Source organism: Anser anser (assembly GCF_964211835.1).
Source record: "Anser anser genome assembly, chromosome: 20".
Taxonomy (NCBI): Eukaryota; Metazoa; Chordata; class Aves; order Anseriformes; family Anatidae; genus Anser; species Anser anser.
In genome coordinates, this window is record NC_139741.1 from 6,993,306 (window position 1) to 7,013,102 (window position 19,797).

Genomic DNA, 19,797 nt, shown 5'->3' on the forward strand with positions numbered 1-19,797 from the left:
TCAGCGCAGGTGCAGCGTGAGGACCTCCGGGTATGGCACGGGGACGACGCTCGGACCAGTCCCACCCCACCCTCCCCACGCACCCCCTGGGGACTGCAGCACTGGGAGCTGGAAACCCAAATCCCAAGGAAAGGGCTTTGCAAAGCTGTGGGGCTGGGGCAGAAATCCCATGGGAAGAGCTGGTCCTGTCAGTGGCCGGGCTCCCGAACCTTTCCACGGGGTTTCCGTGCGACCGGGACACGCAGCGGGTAGCAGCAGAGCCGCCGCGGCCACCCCGTGCTCTGGGCTTTGGCAGCGAGGCGCGGCCCCGAGCCCCGTGCTTTGCACCGTGTCAGGGCTCAGCCTGCAAAAAGCCTCAGTCCTCTCCCCCAGGCTTCTTTCTGAAAAAGCAAAACGAGCACGAGAGGGGTTTTATTCACATGTGCGCCGTTGGGGTTTCTTTGCCCTGTGCTCCCTTGCAAGTTCTGTGCTGTGAAGCCCTGAACGAGAGCCAAGCTCCTCCGCAGAGGGCACGGCGCCAGGAGCTGGGGCTTCACGGCAATAACCACGGGGCACAGCAGCGAGTGGGCGCTCCGGGAATCTGCAGCCTCGCAGGGCTCCCTCCCAAAAGATGTTGCAGAGCACCCCAGGACCGAGGTGCTGGTGCAAACAGCAGCTCTGCCAGTGATCGTCTCACACCTTGGGGCTGGAAGAGTCTCTGGGGAGCGCGGGGGGGTTGTGCTGCTCAGGGACTCCATCCTCTGCCTGCTGCTGCTCCTTTTGGTGCCATTTTGGGGGAGGCAATGCAGGAATCCCAGCTATTCCCCCGGGCTGGGGAATGCGCGGCGGGCGCCTGGCGTGCCCTGCAAGCAGCCCAGGAGGAGAAAAGGAGCCTTGTGCCACAGAGGGGACGGTGACACGGCTCGGGCTGCACGCTCACCCCCCCCCCGGCCCCGCACTCTGCGGGGTGCAGGAGCTGTGAACAGGGGATGGAGGCACCGACCGAGGTGTCCCGACCTCTGCAAACATCCCCAGAGCACCTCCGCCCGCGCCTTCCCCTGCAGACAAAACACCGCCCGGTCAATGGGCAGCGCACGTGGGACGCCCGGCGTGTCACGGCATGAAGGAAAGCAAACAAGGGGAGCAAACACCGCTTGCTTTCTCCTCTGGCAGCTCCTTGGCCAAGAGACAGAGTCAGCACCGCAACAGCACGCACCCGATGCCTGCTTGGGGACAAAACGGCCTGGCTGGGGTAGAGCGCGACGGCTGCCTGCAGACAGGGGGGGTCCCCTCTCACACTGGGAAAAGGTATTATTAATGCATCACAAGGCGTGGAGGAATCCTCAACAGCTTGGGATGAAGCAGGGAGGAGAGGTTCCCTGTTTACTTCAGCATCCCGTGCTTCACATGGCTGCATTTTGGTGAGAGCAATCCCAAAAGCAGCCTTCCTGCAAGGAACCTTGGGGCAAATTGAGCCCTGCCCACCCCGACCCTAAAGGCACATGTGCATCTTAATTCACCCCTTTCAGGAAACGTGAGATTGGATTTTAAAAAAATATGAAGGCATGGCCTGAAAACAAATGGCAACGCCAGCACTGCAACTCCAGGGGTTCATTTTATTTGCCACCAGGTCTGTGAGCCCTGGGGATGGCTGCGAGCGATGCTGCGTTACTGCCACCCAGCCCAAACCAAAACGCCGCGGCCCCGTCTCTTTGGCAACGCTGAAAAATCCCCTGAGATTTCAAGCCGCGTGCGCGCCCCGCATCTGCACAGGAAGGGTTCATTCACAAATATCACAGAAAACAAACCGAAATGCTCCAAAATGTCAAATCAGAGGACGTTCCACAGCGCTCGGCCCCGTCCTGGCCAGGGACAGGGATGCTGGCGTTTGCTCGCAGGGAGGTCGAGCCCTGGGGACCCCACGTTCCCCGCGGACTCTCGGGGACAATGCCCGTCCCGGTGGCAGTGGTGGGTGCAGCATTCGAGGTTTGTAAAAGGAACGAGGACTGTGTGGCCAGGCCGTCCTCATGAGCCTGTGTGCATGGACACGTCCGTCTGTCCTGCTTGCCGTCTCTTGCAGAGCTCAGCCTGGGCCCATGGTCATGTCCAAATGTCTCTCTTCTTCTTGTTTTAATGGGAAAACATTCTAAGTCACTCATTTAAAAACACCCAAGCCCTACAGCACCCATCGGCAAGGCACTTCTCTGCCTGATCGCAGGAAAACAACAAATAAAGTAGCAACAAATAAGTCCTGGCTTGAAAGAAAGGCATAAAACAATCCTGAAAGTTATCAGAAAGGGGTACGATTGCAGTCTCCATGTTTTCTTGTGGGCTTTTTCTTTTTTTTAAAGAAATGCCTCCTCCCCAACATCACAGCCCACCTGGCGAGGTCAGACCTGCTGGGCTGGAGGCTGCCTCGTCCCAGCCACATCCCCGCTGCTCGGGGACACTGCTTCGGGACCCCGAGAGCTGTCCTGAGACAGCAGGGTCCACGCTGAGGACCGAGATGGGGCTCAGCCCCCGTTTCGTCCCAGCACGCTCAGGAACGATGCTCGGCAGCGGCGGCGGGGCTCAGAAGAGGACCTGCCCGCCGTTGGCGTCCCAGCAGCCCATCCACGGCAGCTGCGTGGCCCACTTGCCCGTGGCCACCACCCGCAGCTTGGCCTGGTCGAACCGCCAGTACTGCTCATCCCGAAAGAAGTAGACGGAGCCGTCGCGGTGTGCCAGGGCCCCCGTCGTGCCGGGGGGGACGCCGTCCCAGTCCCGCAGGCTGCGGGGGTAGTAGGGCTCCACGGCGAGGGTCTCCTCGCTCGCCACGAAGTACTTGGCGCCCTTGAAGAGCACCAGGCGCCGGAGCCGCTGGAAGTAGAGGGCCGTGTCGGGGTGCCGCGGGAGGCCGCGGGCGCTGCACTTCTGCGGGAAGCCTGACGCCAGGGTGGAGCCTTGGTAGCGCCAGCATCGGCCACCTGGGAAGAGATGGGAGAGGGGTCAGAGCACAAAGCGCGGTGAGGTGGCCACCAGGAGGGCTGATCCTTCTGCTCCCCTTCGCAATCGGCCACGGGGCAGCCTTACGGCCCAGAGGTGCCACCCAGCCCACCGGTGACCCGATGGCACCACCATGGGCACGTCCCCCTTAGGCTTCCCCGTGGACCTGGCTGGGAAGAAGCAGCCCCTGGAGCACGAAGCTGTGGCTGTGGTGGGAAATGGGGCTCTCGGGGCTGCAGTTGCCCGTGTTGCGCTGCTGCTCTCGTGCTGGAAGGAGGGGCGGGGATGAAGGGTTTTGTCCAAGGGCTGGGGAGAGGCTTTCCCCACCCCGCTTGTGCCACATGCACAAGTTTCCCAGCTGAGGCAAGGTTGCTCAGGGGGGTTAACGGGGCAGCTGGGAACAGAGCGTGGCCACCACGCTGTCCCCAAGCCCAGGTGCAAACCTCCCTCCTGCTCCTGCACAGCAGGACAGACAGACCCGCATCCCTCCTGGGCTGGGACAGCCAAACCCCCGCTGCAGCCGGAGGGACCGAGACCACCCCCGGCGCCGCCCTCCCCACCGCAGCCCGGCCGTCTCGTCCCCGGGGAGCCGAGGCACCGCGCTGCCCCAGACAAAAGCCCCTTTCTGCTCGCAGGCTGTGCCGGGTCAGGCCCCGCGGAGGGGGGCTTTTGGCTCTCCCCCAGCCGCAGCAACAAAGCCCCCTTTCTGACGGGCTGGCGAGTGGTTTCCATGAAAAGTTCGGGCTGACCTCGGTGTCCTGGCTGCCTGGGCTGACCTTCCTCTGCCCTGCCAGCTGTGCCACCGGCAGCTTGCAGATGGCAGCAAGGCACCGGGCACGGGGCATGAATCACGGGCACCACAACGCGGTGCTCGTCCAGCTGCCGGCAGCTGCGCATCTCCAGAGAGCCTTTTCTCCCCAAAATGCATCTGCTTTGATTTTTAAACCCGTGCAAATGCTGCTCTCCAGAGGGGGGAAACTGAGGCACAGGGTGGCACTGCAGGCTGTGGGTGATGCGTGGTTAACCTGCGGCCGGCACAGCACCCAGGAGCCGGCACCCTCAGCACCCAGTGACACCCAGCACCCCGGCACCACACCAGGCTGGGGGTGCAGGGGCAGACCTGGATGGACAGAGCGGCGCAGGACGGACAGACGCCGGCTGCAGCCCGCGCCTCACTGACCTTTGAAGAAGTAGAAGCTGCGGCTGAGCGGGGAGCAGGCGCAGGCGTCGATGCCGGCGGGCAGGCCGGGCCAGCGCGCGTGCAGCGGCTGCGGCTGGCTGGCATTGCCGCTGGCCGACACCACCCAGAAGTGGCCACCCTTGAAGATGTACAGGCTGTGGTCCGCGTCTGCTGGGGCAGAGGGGGCCGTGAGGGCGAGAAGCACGGTGCCAACATCCCAAATTAAGCCCCAGCCCACCGCCCATCGCGCACCGCATCGCCTCTCATCACCGCCACCGCCCCCAGCCCTGCGGTGTTTTGGGGACGCCCACATAGGGCTGAGGACTGGACAAACCCTCCCGTCCCACCCCAGGGGCTCATCAGTGCAGGGAGAGGTCACTGGAGTGGTGCGGGGGTTTTGGGAGAGGGCTCACAAACACCCACCGGCGGTCACGGCGTCGAAGAAGGAGTGGCAGTAATAGGTGCTGGCGCCCTGCCGCTGCCGGTCCCCGCCGTACAGGTCCCCGCTCCAGTCCTGGAAGTGAGTGAAGACCCTTCCTGGCAGCTGGACGGCCGAGCCCCTGGAGGGCTTCCCTGGGAAGGAGCAGGGTGAGTTGTGGAGCAGGGCATGGAAGCGGGTTGCTCACAAGGCTGGCGAGCCATCGGAGGGCACCAGGTGCTCCATGTCACACGGCCTGGTTCCTATCGCCCTCAGTAATGGTGGCAAAGACCCCTTGGTACCCCAAAAAATCACACACTGGCTTTTCCCTGGAGCAGCCGGTACCCATCCTGCCCTCCTTGCTGCAGACGTGAAGGGACAGGGCCCATCCCCACCATGCACTGTGCACGGAGTCCTCACCCCCTGCATGGACCTGCTGCCATCCTGCTCCACCCCGAGGAATGTCCCCAGGAGCAACCGATGTGTCGGGGAAGCGATGCTCACCGTACAAGTTCTGGATGGCCAAGATGTCATCCCAGCTGAGGACGAAGTCCTTGCTGAGCTTCTTGTAGTAGGGGGACATGAGGGCGCTCCGGGCGGGGGAGTGCTCCAGCCCCAGCGTGTGGCCGACCTCGTGCGCCACCACCACGAAGAGGTTGCGCCCCTTGCCGCTGCGCAGGGACCAGCGCTCGGCGCTGTCAAAGTGGGCTTCTCCGCGGCGGGGGAAGAAGGCGTGGGCCAGGGCACCTCCTGGGGACGGGATGGACGTCAGGGGGCCGTGGGGGCAGCACGCAGCCCCTGGCGTGAGCCCAGGGCGGGGGGGGGGACACGAGCGCTTAAATAGGCATCGATTTTGGCCCAGCGGGAGGCTTCCCGAAGGAAACCCAGCTTCCCGTGGCTATTTCATGCCCCCACGAAACCCGAACCAGTTGTGCCTGGAGGATGGGGTCAGGGCAGGGAGGGCTCCTTGGAGGCCACCAGCGTGAGCCCGCCACGAGCATCCCAACCTGGGGGCTCCTGAGCTGCGGGGCTGGGACTCAGGACCCTCCATCACCTTCGCTCACACTGCTGGGCACCAGGATGTGTCCTTGGTAAGAGCGGGGGAACAAACCTGGCCTCCCCCCCAGCCCCAGGAAGAGCCCCCGTTGTAAAAGAGAAGCTTACGAGGGGGGAGCGACCAGCACCTGGCCCATCGAAGGCGTTGCTGAGCCCGTCGTTGTGGTCCCCGTGGAAGAAGGTGAGGCGGATGTCGGCCGGGCCGTCCCGCGCTTCCCAAAAGACCAGCGAGGAGACGTTGCTCCAGATCTCGAAGGCGGCCCTGACGGCCAGGCGCACCTCGTGCTGCGGCAGGTACGGCGGCCAGTTCACCACCCGGTACGTCAGGTGCCGCTTGTGCCACTTGCTGCCTGCGGGACGGGACGGGACGGGCTCAGCGCCACGGGGGCGGCTCCTTGCCCTCCCACCCCAGCCACGCAGGGAGAGCAAATCCAGCCCCTGCCCAGCTCCATGCCCAGAAGAGGAGGCCCAGGGATGGGCTTTCAGGGAGGGAAAGCAAAGGCACCTCTGAAAACAAGGGCCCAAGGGGAAAAGGATGGGGCGGATGCTGAAACCCAGGGGGAAATGAGGTGTCCGTGTACAGGGCTGGAGGCTCACCAGCCCCAAATCTCCCTGGACAGCAGCAGCTCTTCGCTGCTTCCCCGAGCTGCCTCCCTGAATCCCAGATCCCAGCCTGTGCTTTTTTTTTTTTTTTTTTAGGGAAATCTCTTTTCTTTTCCCCCTGCACATGTCGTTTTAACACTGTGGGTATGGAGCTAAGGCAAGGGAAACCAGGCCAGCTCTCTAGCGGACGGCGCTGTATTTCCCTGTTCCTAAAGGCACCTTGGCCACTCAATTTCCTGCAGAAAACTTTGCCTGAATCCCACCTGGGGATACCCCCGTGGGGACAAACCTTTGCTCACCATCTGCGTTCAAAGGACCGTTTTCCCTGCACTGAAGCTCTTGCTGCTCAGGGCTTCCCTAGTAGTATTTCAGGGGAGACAGACCCTTGATGCCCCTGGGGGGACGGTGACAATGACAAAGGGAACCTGGCCATGAGATCACTGTAAGCCCCCCACCATCCTCTGACCATGTATCGGGGCAGAGGCACATTCCTGCAGCATCCAACCCCCCTGGGGTCCCCGGCAGCTGGGCTGGGGGGGCTCACATCTGGCTGGGGGCGTGCAGGAGTGGGAGAGAAGCTGCGGGGCCGCTCTGGGAATATGTGGGTGCAGGAGCTGGTGCCGAGGCGTGGGAGCAGTGACGGACCTCCGGCACCTGCGCCTGCTCCAGACGTGCAGGGAAGCCAAAGGACGGGGTTTCACAGCCGTCTGCAGACACCCGAGGGCAGCTCTGGCAGCCCCCCCGCCAGCGTTCCCTTCTGTGGTCCAGGAGAGGACCTGCTTGTTAGAGGCACAGCACCTCCATCCCAAAAGGGACAGGGCTGAGCTTTCTGCTGGGACAGACCCCGCGTGGCAGGGGCCGGACACCTGCCTGGATGGTGGCAGCTCGGAGACAGCACCTGGGCATCCCGCCTGCCCGTCCCTCCACGGACAGCCCCCCCCAGACCGGCGGGCAGGGACTTCCCCGGGAAACCCAGCGCCGTCTGGCCAGGGCCCAGCAGCTCCCCGCCAGCTCCGGCGGCTTTCACAGCCCGGCAAGGCGGCCAGATCAAAGCCCTGGCTTTTGCTACGGTACCGGGGTGTCCGAGCCCGGCGGGGTGCCGGATGCGTGGCAGCGGTGCCGGTGACCTGGCCGAGGGTCCTGGCGCGGCTGGCAGCGGGCTGGCTAACAAAGCGCTTTGCTGGCTCAGCCGCGGCGGCTTCCTGCCCCAGGTCGGATAAACAGCCAGCTTAGCACAAAGCCGCCCGCCTTCCTGCCCGGCGCCGGGCTCCCCGGCCTCCCCTCCGCCCCGCCGGCACAGATGTGGTGCTGCTCCGTGCCTCTTGCCACCCCATCAAGGAGCCTTTTGGGGCAGGGGCTGCTGGCCCCGGTCCTGCTCTGCCTCCTGCCCACTTGCTGTGGTCTCTCTGCCCACAATCGCATCCCTTGTGTCAGGGATTTGGATGGAACACCAGAGGCATGGGGAGCACCAGGCTGCCTCCTGTGTCCTTCCCCTGGGTCCGTCCCCCAGCACCAGCTGTGCCAGATGCAGAGGCAGCTTGGCACGGTGCTGAGCCCTGCCTTAATCTCACCCTCATTTTTCCCATGTCCCACGCACAGCTGGTCCCAGCCCTCTCGCTCTCTAGGAATCGTGCTATTCATCCACAAGAGCTCACGAGAGGCAAGAGGCCCAATCCTGGATAGCCAGGAGCAAGCAAATCCACTGGGAGCAGTCAGACCGCGTGTGCCTTTGCTCCGTGTCAGTCCTGGTCCTCTACACTGTGCTGCTGGGGTCAGGGTGACCTGGAGGCACCTCAGGAGCCATCAAGCTCTGCCTTCCAGATTGCTGAGCCACGAGTGGACCTTGCTCCTTTTCCCAACACCGCCCTCGAGCCAGACGCCCCGAGCCCAGGCCCTGCGGGATGCCGACGCTCACTGTGCTGTGCCGAGCGCCGGTGGCGCGGTGCGGCGAGGTGGCCCCAGCTCTCCCCATCGCCCGTGCCGCACCGCGGGCGGCCCATCTGCCGCAGCGTGGGGGCGTCCAGGACCCCGCTGGGCAGGAGGTGGCTCACCCGCTGGAAGTCCCTGCAAAGGAAGGGAGATGTCAGCACCCCGTATTTCGAGACGGCAGCGCCCCGGGTTCCGCGCTGGGCTCTGCCCCGCGAGCTTCGCGCCCCGCTGGCAGGAGTACATCCGGGAGATAAGGGAGCCAGGCGTTGCAAATCCCAAACCCTCTGAGCTCTTCCAGCCAGCCAGATCCTCGGCCTCGCTGCAGATATTATTGCAGCGGGGACAGCAGGCCATAAAAGGCAAATAACGCAGCGCCGCGCCGGCTGCCAGCCAGCGGTGCTCCTCCGAAGGACCGCTCGTGTGCGTTAGCATCTGACAGCAGGCGAGCCCCGAGCTGCACAGAGCACCCCCCGGGGCAGCGCTGCATAATGCTGGTGTTAAATAAAAGGCTCCTACCTCAGCGCCGCCGTGAACTCCGCGGGGCTGTGCGGGCTGGGGTGTGCTGCTCCCAGGTAGCCGTACTTCTGCAGGAATTGCTGCGGGGAGACAGGGGAGGATCACGGAGTCATTAGGGTTGGAAAACAGCTCCAAGACCACCTGGTCCAACCGTCCCCCTGCCACCACCATCACCCGCTGAACCATGTCCCTAAGCACCACGTCCAACCTTTCCTTAAACACCCCCAGGGACGGTGACTGCACCACCTCCCTGGGCAGCCCCTCCCAATGCCTGACTGCTCTTTCTGAGAAGAAATGTCTCCTCATTTCCAACCTGAAATTAGAGGAGCAGCTCAGGGCGTGCGAGGGGAGAGGATAAAGATTCAGTGGGAAAGAGCGTGGCAAAGCCAGGGCTGGGCAGAAATTCCCGGCTGTTGCTTCGTTAGACTTTTGTGATTCCCACGACGTGAGCACACGTGCGCACGGCAGTGCTCAGACAGCTTTCTGTGCTTTTCACTCATTTTTGACGGCTCTGGGTTTTTTGGCAATGACCTGACGGAGACATAGCAGGGAACACTGCTGCCATGGATTAAAACCCGCTGCAATGTCATCCGCACCAGGGGCTAACGAAGCCACTCGCCCATCTCTAACAACCAGCAGCTCAACACAGTGATTACAATCAGGGCCACACCGATTACTATCAGGGATTTCTGTGGATTTCACCAGGTCACCAGGGCCGGGTCGGGCAGGGTCAAGTCCCGAGGCTGCCCCCGAAAGGCTGCAGCCTCTCCCCGGCCAGGGCAGGATGTGCTGCTGAGCAGCAGACACACGCCGGGAGGGCGCAATGGGCTCTGCCAAACCATTCTTCTCCTTATCGTCCACTGAAATGGACGGAGATTGTCGGTCTGAACTTGCTCCAGCACATAAATTGCATTTCAAAGAAAACAAGTGGCTGCCCCCGCTGCCCCCGGCTTTCTGAGGAGTTTAACAGCAATATTCCCAGGAATGCTCCACGCCCGTCTTCCCCATCCCACCGGGGACATTTGCTCCAGACCAACCCGCCTCCCCGCATCCTGTTAGCGCCGGGGTTAGGGGAACGAGGAATGAAAAGGGATGGGGATGAAAAGGGAAAGTGGCTCTGCTGCTTCCTTCATCCCGGCAGCGCGGGGCAGCAGGGCAGCAGGGCTGCCTGCTTTTAACGCCTCCTCCCAGCCCGTGCCACGGCAGAGGAGAGGCAGGAGGAAGACGAGGGCTGGGTGCTGCCACAGGTGCTGGTGCTGGTCCTGGCTTCACCCCGGCAGCCGAGGCGCAGATGTCTCAGGAGCGCTGCCGAGAGCGCTCTGATCAGCGGCGGTGTTATAGCAGGCAGGGCTTGGGGCTCAGCGGTGCCTGGAGGGGCAGAGACGTCTGCTCCTCTCGCTGGGGCTGGGTTTTTACAGCATTCCCCTCCAGAGTTAGCAAACCACCAGCTACACCCATGGATGCACGGTGATAACCCCGAACAGTCACACCCCTGCTGACAACTGAGGGCTACGGAGCAGGAGGAAAGTCCTGGGTCCCAAAAGCCCACCGTGGTGTAAGCCTCTCCTCCCACAGCTCTTCTTTCCCTCAGCATCTGAACCACAACAAGTCCGAGCTGTCTCCTCTCCCGTAACCTAACGCAATCCCATCCTTGAAGCATGAAAATTGTTTTTCCCCACCATGATCTCATGGAAACCCATCTGGACAAGTCAGGGTGCGTGGCAATAAGGCAGCACAGCAGCTGTGCTGTAACGGCACCGAACTGCTTGCATGCCGCTCGCTGCCGTTACCATCCCCATTTCCTTGAGCTGACAAAGTCAGCCCAAAGCGGGCTGTTTCCCTGCAGTTTCGGGACCGTTTCACGCTCAGGTTCTTGCGCACCGTCATTTTACCACATTTTCTTCCACCTAACACCTGGCTCCTGGGATCCAGAGGTGTGCAGACTCGAGATAAGCGGTTACTGTCATCTCCGGGTGATATCAGACCTGGAAAGAGAGCTAAAGGAAAGGGATGCGCTGCGTAAGGAGGGAATACAGAGTCCCCTGGAGCAGGGGCTCCTGGGGGTGACAGAAGAACCGCAGAGCCCCGTGTCACAGTGTCCCTTGCCCAAAGCAGTGCTAAAAGCCCCCCCCCAGCAGAACCTGTGACCCTGGTGCTGAGCCAGCAGCCGCAATGCTCAGCCCCGGCAAAACCCGCTCCCTCCTGCCCCGACGGGGAACGGCTCTTTTCCATACAATGGGAGAAGAAAAACAGCAGGAAGCCAAGGGCTGAGCATTCCCGTGAAATATGCCCGGCTCCCCCTCCGCACGCGGGGAGGGAAACGAGAAGAGGAAAGGTCTGGCTGCCCGGGAGGCAGCGGAGCCTCGGCTCTGCAGGAGATGGAGGGGCCCTTCCCGGCCCGCGGCTCGCCACGGGAGATGCTTACAGCCCTGGAAATGGGCTCTGCCGAGGGCTGCAGCCAAGGAAACACCTTGCCCTCGACCGCAGGCACCCCAGGTGGAAGCCGGCCAACAGCACACACAAGCAGACCTCCCTCCTCGGAACTGGGATAACAACAGCTCAGAGACAGCAGGCTCCCGTCCCGCCCCCCCTCCGGACACATTTCTGGCCTGTTTCCACCACTTAAGTACCAGAAACGCACGGACAAGCCTCTCCCCCTGCCTGGCAGGCAGCTTATGTTGCCTGCGGTCCCTTCTGCTGCACCTGGACACAAAACCCCTCTTTCCCCTCCGTTCCCCTGAGCACAGACCGGTGTCCGAAGCGGATGGCTAACATTTCGTGCTGTGCTTTCAGAGGACGCCGGCCGCACAGCGAAGCCAACAGCATCCCTGTGAGGTATGCTGCGATCCCAGCCCAGGCTGAGCATCCCCAGCTCCGTCCCGCGGCGTTTCACCACCAGGCATCACCACGAAGCTCTCCCTCGGTTCCCCCCCTGCAGACACGATGGGGCCCGGCCCCAGGAAGCTGCCGGCACGAGCAGGTTTTGGCAGGAGCGCCCGCAGGTCGCTGCCTGCCGGGATGCTGCAGCGCTGGAAAACCTTCATCTCTCGCCGCTCTCTCACGCCGCATTCCTGTCTGCGTTCGCAGCCCCTTAGGCAGAGTCCTCGCGTCTCTTTTGTTTAAGCGTGTGTGTAAGTGGATGTATAAATTATTATACACGCATACGTACAGAGACACACAAGAAGGGAAATTAGCAAACACAGAGCTTGGCTTGCCTTCCATAGAAAGGGTGGAAGGCGGCGACCACACCAGCTAACCCCGTACGTCGACGAGGGGCTGATGAAACCCCCAGCCCTGTTGCTGTCTTGCTCCCTGCTGTGCCTGATCCGGCCCCAAAGGCATCTCTTCTCCCACCCACACCCCTAAAACCTGCCTTAGCAGGGAATTATCTACTTGCCCCTGAAGATGTGGAGCTGGGGAATACCGTGCCTGGTGGGTTTTACGCTCCCTTACTCTTCCTTCACACTTGCTCTCCTCGAGCGGTGCAGCAGGGGTGCACCAAACACCCGGGTGTTCGGGCTGCTGAGCACCGAGCGCGCTCACCGGGGCAGCGGGGATGCTGCGGGATGGCAGTACGAAATTTTGCATTGCTTAAGAGAAAGCAAGAGCCTGGGGCTGAAATGCACCGCGGCACAGAAGCTGACGGAAAATGACCCAAAGCGCTCGGGGAAGTTTTTCCGAGGGTGAATAGCAGAGGGCTGACGAACCAGTTTGATCACGCAGACTGGTTGTGCTCTCATGTCTGAGGGAACAACGAGAGAGAAGGGAAAGAAGACATTTGGTCTTTGCCATCACCAAGGTGGAAACAGGGAGCAGGAGTGCGGCACGCTCACACCGCACCATGCCGCAAGGGCAGTGTCAGGAGAACTCCTCTGCTCCTCTGTTTGTACCGCTAAAGGTAGAAACACGCTGAGGCCAAACGGGGACCGCCCTGGGGAGATTTTTCTTCCCCTTATGTCAATCAGAAGGAAAATGCGGGGTGCCCCTTTCAGCCAGCATCCCACCTCCGCACCCACGCCATGGAAAAGCTCGTCCGGACACCGGGGCACAGACACAGAAAGTGAGCCCCGGGTTTGCCGAGGTGGAGGGGAGAGCCCGGGGCTGTGCCACTGCAGCACTGAGAGGGGAAGGAGGCAGGATAACAAAAAATCAAAATAAAAACCAGAAAGGAGAACATCCCAGTCACTTCTCACTCCCCACTTCCACTCCCCGCTTTTCTCAAACTTCACACCGATTTTTCCTCCGGCCACCACAGACCTGCACCTTCTCACACGATCGCTGCAGGGACTTCATCACCCTTGGCACCAAAAGCACGGGGACACACGCTTCGCTCTGTGCCGGGATACCCCGCACGTGCCGTGTCTTTTAAAGAAACCCCCTGGCATGGGCGCAGCTCGGGCACTGCCGCGTACCTGCTGCTGCCCTGAGCACATCCCCGCAACCCTCCTGCATGAGCCAGGTCTGCCAAGCTACGTGCTGTCCAGCACCGGGCCTCCTCCTATCTGCACATAACAAGACGGTTTAATATAAATGTGCTTCAAATTAAACATCCAAGCTATTTTTTTTTGAAGCTGCCGTCGTAACAAATGCAATGAAAACAAGGGCACAAGCCAGGAACTTAACCCAACTGGACGTTTTCTCAGACGTTCGCATCTAAGTTTACACAACCCATTGTTGCTAGCACGGGCTATTTTAAAAGCAATTAAAAAAAAGAGAGAAACGACTTTAGAAGCAAAGTCTGATGTTACGCGAGAATTTCGGCTTCCACCGACAAGCCGGCTGAACAGCTCCGTTTATTTGGACAAGCTTTCTCACCCCAGCCTCCGGGCATTTATTTACCCGGCGTGTTGATGCTGGAGGCACATCGCATCGCTGCGGGGCACGAAGGTACCGGGGCAGCCCCCCGAACCCCCCGCAAGCTCCCGGAGGCCGCGGGTGAGGGTCTGTCAGCCCCAAACCCTCGCCACGCTCGCTCTCCCCTCTAAGCTGTGGGGTTTTTGGAGCTGGTTTCGCTACCTTCGGGCTGAGCTTTGCCTGATTCGGGGCGTGCATGCAGCGGGTGAAGCCCACAGGGACCCGTGAGCCAGCACCCCAAGGCTGGACCCCCCCCACCTCGGGGACACCACGAGGGACGCGAACGCCCCCAAGGTCCCCACCAGCACTCGCCTTCCCCGCCCAGCATCCACCCGTGCCAAAACCCCGACCCCAGGCAGGAGAAGCCCCCGGCCCCAGCTCCACCATCGGCCCCCAGCCACAGCCCGGAGCCCCCCGGGGACCCCCCCCCAGCCGCCGCCGCCGCCCTACCTCCGCCTGCCGCCGCCGCCCGCCGCCCGCCGCCGCCCTCACGGCCGCCAGCAGCCCCAGCGCCAGCGCTGCCCTCAGCACCGCGGCCATGCCCGTGGCCGTGCTCCTGCTCCTGCCCGTGCCCGCGGCCGTGCCGCCGCCGCCGCCTCTCCCCCGGTGCCGGTCCCGGCTCCGCTTCTCCACGGCCCGGCCCCGGGGGCGGCCCCGGCCCGCCCCGCCCGCAGGGCCGGGCTCCCTCCGCACCCCCGCCTACCTCCCCGGGGTCCCCCCGTCCCCGTCCCCTGAGTTCCCCCCGTGTCTCCTTCACCCCTCCCGCGATCACCGGAGCCGCGGGGCCCGAAGAGAGACCCCCCTGGGGCCCCCCTCACGCCTCAGGGCGTGGGGCTGAGGGGGCGGCCGGGCCCCGGAGCACAAGGCTGAGGGGGGCAATCTGTCACCGCCTCGATGTTATAAATCAGGGGTCGTGCTTGGCTGGGGGGCACCGGGGGGCTCTAACGGCACCTCTAAGGCACTGGCTCTGCGCCCCCCTCGCAGCGATGCCCCTTTTTTCCCTTCACACCCCCCGGCTTGGCTCCCCTTGGTCAGGGCAGGGGGCGGCTGTGCCAGCGGGACCCACTCCCATGGGGGTCTGCAGCCCCGTCGCCACGCTGTGCCACAGGGTGTAGGGCCGGGAGAGCTGCCCCAGGGGCTCACCCCACACCCAGCTCTCTCCACCACCCCCCCAAGGTCAGATCCTTCTCCTCGGCCTCCCCGGCGCAGAACAGGACACACACGGGTGCCACCAGTGCTGGCCAAAGCAACCCTGCGGCCCCAAGCTGCACGAAATGGCGGCCGGGCCCTAGCACCCGACCTGGGCACAGCCCGAGGAGCCGCGGGCTCTGCTCCTCTCGTCTGGGCTCCCCCACAGCCACCCGCCTTTAGGGATTCTCCGCTGCAGCCCGGCGGCTCCCAGCGACGACAAGTTAACAGCTCTGTTTACTCCCCGCAGTATTTTGTTTGACTATTTTGTTTTAATATGACTAAAGCGAAAGGATGTTTTGATTGTGCTCTGGATCAGAAAAAAAATAATAGGATGTGACTTATATCTGCTTTTGTTTTCATGCCAGCTTCAACCACACACCTATTTTAAAGCTCCCGGGCCTCTTCCTCTTCTTTTGAAGCATGCCAAGCCCCGGAGCTCCAGCAGCATCTGCGGAGTGCAGCCTGAGGAGAGCCGCAGGGATCCCGCAGCACGCTGCCTCTCACCGGGGCCGGGAGCAGAACAGGGGCGGCTTTTCGGGACCTGAGGTTTCGAGAATGGGATCAGTGTCACGGGGCAAAATACGGGGCAAAATAAGGAAACAGGGCAGGGAGAGGCTGGCAGTAAGGCAGGGCTGACAGACGGGGAGGGCAGCAGCGCGATAAGGAGCGGGGAGCCGCTCGCGCAGGTCAGAGCCGCGCTTCCTTTCAAAACAAGAGCGGCTCTGTCTGCAAACGCATCCGTGTTTGGTTCGTCTCTAGGAAGCAACCGATCCATCTGCTGTTCCCCTTAAGAATATGGGCGACGAGAAAGTGCCTGGCTTAGGCCCAGCAGCAGCAGGAAGCTCCATCCCTGCTCGGTGTAAGGCAGGGAAGGGGCTGGGGGGCACCTGCACCCCACCTCCCCGACCTGGTGCTCCGTGACGCTGCCGCCTTGCTCTGTACCCAATGTGGCACCCCGATGGGGAAGGATTTGGCCCTGGGGCGCTGGGTGCCGAGTCGCAGGTCTCAGCAGGTCCCGGCACACAGCACGGAGATGTTTATCCAGCTGTGCTCAGCAGAGAGGCATCGGGAACGGAAACGCTGTCTGCCTTGTGGAAAGGTGGACAGTTTTCGGCATCTGGTGAAAGCTCAGAAGTGGGCTGGAAGAAAGCTTGAATCCTTATGGCCTCTACTCTAAAACTGAAACTCCAGAAGTAAAGCCTGGATTTAAGCCTTGGCAAACAGCTGTCCGAGTTTTACTAAAAAAGCTTGCAGAAGACCATGACCAATAGATCCAAACAAGCTCTGGTTGCCTAAACAGTCCGGATTTCTTGGGTCTCTACACATACGGCCATCTTTGCGTTTAACACAGAAGATCTCAGTGCAGTCAGCTACTTCGATTACAAACCCCTTTCCCGAGCTCCTCAATTACCAGCAGCACATTAACAGCCGAGGGGCTCCTTTGTGGTGCTGAGCCGAGCCCAGGCATCGCCACTGGCTGCTGGCGGAGGTGAGTGCCGGAGCGACTCAGAAAGGGGCGTTACGAAATAGCACCACTCCGATGTGAAATTTCTGGGTAGCTTCAGTGTTTACCGTAACTGATAAGCAAATAGCAACAGCATTACTCCCCTCTGGCAGTTTCTACGGGGGATGGATGTGAAGCACAAGAGCTGCCAGTTAAAACTTTCAGTGCTTTGCTCTAAGCGCGCGTTCACGTTGCTCCCTTTCACCCGCTCCAGCTGCCTCCGCTGCAGAGCGGTCTTTCCTCAGACATCTGCTGCTCAGCAGCAGCTGGAGGGCAGCAGGATGGGCTGCTGGATGCCACTTTGGGGATGTTAGGAGCAAATCCTGCTGCTGGGGGGTGCTCAGCCCTGTGGCGTGAAAAGGTGGGACCAGATGGGCATGGCCACAGAAGCAGCAGCACCCCTAACCTGCGAGAGGCACAGTGCTTTACAAAGCCACAAGCCTGCCGCAAGGGCAAAGCTCTTCTGCTTGGAATAGTTTTCCTGGGTGCTTCATCTGCACGCAGTAAGTTCCCGCAAGTCTAAGGACTTCCCGTGCCTTTAATGTGCAAGATACTGAGCGTGCCTAGTCCCATACCCTGTCTTCAAGACAAGTCAGGAGCAGATGCTTATCAGAGGGAAAAAAAAAAAAAGGAGGAAAATGCAGAATCCGTACATGCTTTCCTTGGCTTTACCCACTGTGTGTGGAGCTACCAGGAAACTGGTGGGGTGAAGGGGGGCCGCATCCAGCCCTGCAGCTGGCACTGCTGCTCGGCACAACCCTTCCGTGCTCGGGAACACCAGCTGCCGTCCTACAAACACACCTGCACGGGTCGGGCTTCCTCTGCTGCGAGCAATTTGACTGAATGCCACCAGCTCTTTGCCCAGAGGACTGCTGCAACCACGTGCATCTCTCTGGGATCAGCGCGTCACCTGTGTTCCAGCACACATCATCATATCAGAAAATTATGTGAAAAGCAGGCTCTTCTCAGCCCTTTTGCAAAAGCAATTTCTCCAGCAGCATTAGCAACACCGTCTACCGTGGACAACGTCACACGAGCTCTTTGCTACCCTGGAAATCCGAACTTTCATTTCTAGATCAGGCAAAGCAGTGACGCCCGCTGCTCTCCAGGCCCGTGGAGTTTGAGCAGCTCACAAAGTCACGTTACTTCTCAGGGCGAGGTGGGTTTGGCCATACAGAGACAGCTCTGAATGTATTTGGCTCTCTCCGAAATTGTTTAGCTATTTTTGTTGCATTTCAGCTCTGTAATGATCATATGCTTCTTCTACATTGGCATCCTCCTGCTACGCTTTTCTCTATAAAGTCATTGTTGAGCTTGGCAAGTGCAAGATGTGTTTTTTATAAATAAACCGCCAGCATTCCATACAGTACTGATTTCCAAAACTAAAACCTCGCTGCTTAAAAAAAAAATATTGGAGGCTAGATCATAAAAGAGATGGAGGAAGCAGCGCAGAGCTTTTCCCAGCTCAGCCCGAGCCCATTTGCTCTGCGGGGACAGTCTCTGTGTTTTAGACAAGCAACTACTGGAGAGAAATTCTAAGTAGGATGTGGGAGATTTGCCTTTTATTTTCAGTTCAGCTGTTGGGCTGCTAAAAACAGAAAGTTACGCATTTGCAGACACCTTCCTCACCTGTTTAAAGGAAAAAAAATAGACAGCGATTCTAGCAGCTACAAAACTCTAAAGCCTTTTGATGGTGAGCACTGACCATTAATAGAGGACTTTATTTGCATAGCATCACAGAGCGATCTGCTTCACCAGAACAGATGTTACCATGTCAGGAAGAGCCAGGATTCATTCAACCCTCAAGATACTAGCTACTGATATTTTTTTTTTTCTTTTAAGCTTTTTACTTTTCTTTTAACCTCATTAAAGCTTACTCTGCTGAACTTAAGGTAGTTGCTGAGAAAAACTGCAGGGCTAAAGGAATTTGCAGAAACGGCTGGAGGGCAATGACATGGTTAAACCATCATCTGGGTTTATGTCTCTTACAGAATGTATCTTCCCAGGCCTCTTCAAATTAATTTAACTCTCTCTACACCAAAAGCAACTGAAAACCGTATGTGCCAGCACACTAGAATCACCCTTTCCCTGTCTGACTTGCAAGCTTTCTGTAAGACAAAACAGCTGGTGAAGAAGATATTTTCACGGTCTTAAAAAGCATGCAAGAACACAGGTTGTCTTGCCCCAGTACAGAAAAGATCCTAAACAAACACCATTCAGCATCACTGCCAGGCTGGGAAAGCTTTGAGGGTAGTGACAGCTCCAGCAGTCCCAGGGCTTACTTGAATACTGGTCTGCTTAGTAATCCAGCCGGGTAGTGGCTGTTTAAAGGCCTAAGTGCTCTTAGCTGGGGGAAGAAAGCAAGCTTAGAGGCTGAGAAGGTCCTAGAAGGAGATGGAACTGTTGCCCCCCAGTATTAAAAGCAGCGGCTTTTCCAACCGCCATCACTTTCCCCAGAGGGAAAAAGGTGACAGCCATAATGTCACTAGGACACAGGTGTCTTAAAACTCTTCTGTATTAAGAAGAACCAGCTGGCCGGAGTTGGTGATGAATGCCTTCTCTGACCAGACCCCTGCTTTCCGGGATAAGCCTTAAAAAGGCACAGCACGGTTATTACAGTTACAGCCGGGGTAATGGCTGATTCGAGCTGTTACCATGACCATGAATGCACCCCCAAGCTGGGGAGCTGGATTACAGACGTTAACACAAGCTATTCTTCTTCATTTCTTTGTAAGCTTTGAAAAATGTGGTCGGGGGGCCATGGAAGTTGTGCAGCTGCATGCCCAATTATCTAGATTATAACTACACGCCCTGAGAACTTGCATTTGTAGTATTTTGCGCGCAGGAATTTTGCACGACCACATTTTTGCTCTCAACAAAATGCTTGTGCTGAAAAGGCAGGGCTGGACACAAGCTGACCGTGGCAGCGTTAGCTTCTCGCAGACTCCCACCACGCCAACCCACTTCTGCAGCATGTGCAGCGACCTGGAGCGAGGAGGAGTGAGAATCTTTGCCTCTCCAAACCTTGGCTTCAGCGTTGAATCCCAAATGCTTGCAATGTATCTATCTGGACCTCGCCCACATCTTTTCCCTGAGATGAAACTGCTGCACACAACTCGTTTGCTATCACCCACACATCAAAAGCAGCAATTAAAAGGTAATTTGTTACGTATCGCTGTACCTTTTTTTTTTTCTGAAGCCATCCCACCTTGTTTTTGGAGTTACTGCCTGGACACGCTGAGCTCCTGGCAGCACGAGAGCACACTGCCATCTGCCTGCTCCTTAAGAAGGCTGCAGGGCACACCAAAGCACGCGTCGCAGAAGTGCAGGCAACACAGGACTATAGCCTCAGAAGGAAATAAGAAAGAAGAAGCGGACAAGTCTGTAAGTCCGGAATAGAGGGCATGGAGAGCAGGTAGACTTGCCGCTGACTTAACTGCAGATTTTTGCCAACAGCACAGAGCTCAGGTCAAAGAAGCAGTGGCATTTCCAAGCCTCTATTTACTACTTAGGTCATACCACAGGAAGACAGGGAATTTGCAAAGAAGCACATGCAACCTAAGTAACTGGGAAACGGTGAGA

At 59.6% G+C, this 19,797-nt stretch overlaps 1 protein-coding gene across 1 annotated transcript; it reads right to left on the reverse strand.

Moving 5' to 3' along the window:
* Positions 1-1,575: 1,575 nt before the first annotated feature.
* Positions 1,576-14,170, reverse strand: MMP28 (matrix metallopeptidase 28). Its single transcript, XM_083806639.1, has 8 exons — positions 13,971-14,170; positions 8,667-8,746; positions 8,137-8,285; positions 5,747-5,968; positions 5,067-5,312; positions 4,568-4,717; positions 4,145-4,312; positions 1,576-2,945 (listed from the first exon to the last, which is right to left on the reverse strand). Exons 1-8 carry the CDS (start codon positions 14,058-14,060, stop codon positions 2,551-2,553), a joined length of 1,500 nt encoding a protein of 499 aa, XP_083662765.1. The 5' UTR covers positions 14,061-14,170; the 3' UTR covers positions 1,576-2,550.
* Between the last annotated feature and the right edge of the window lie 5,627 nt (positions 14,171-19,797).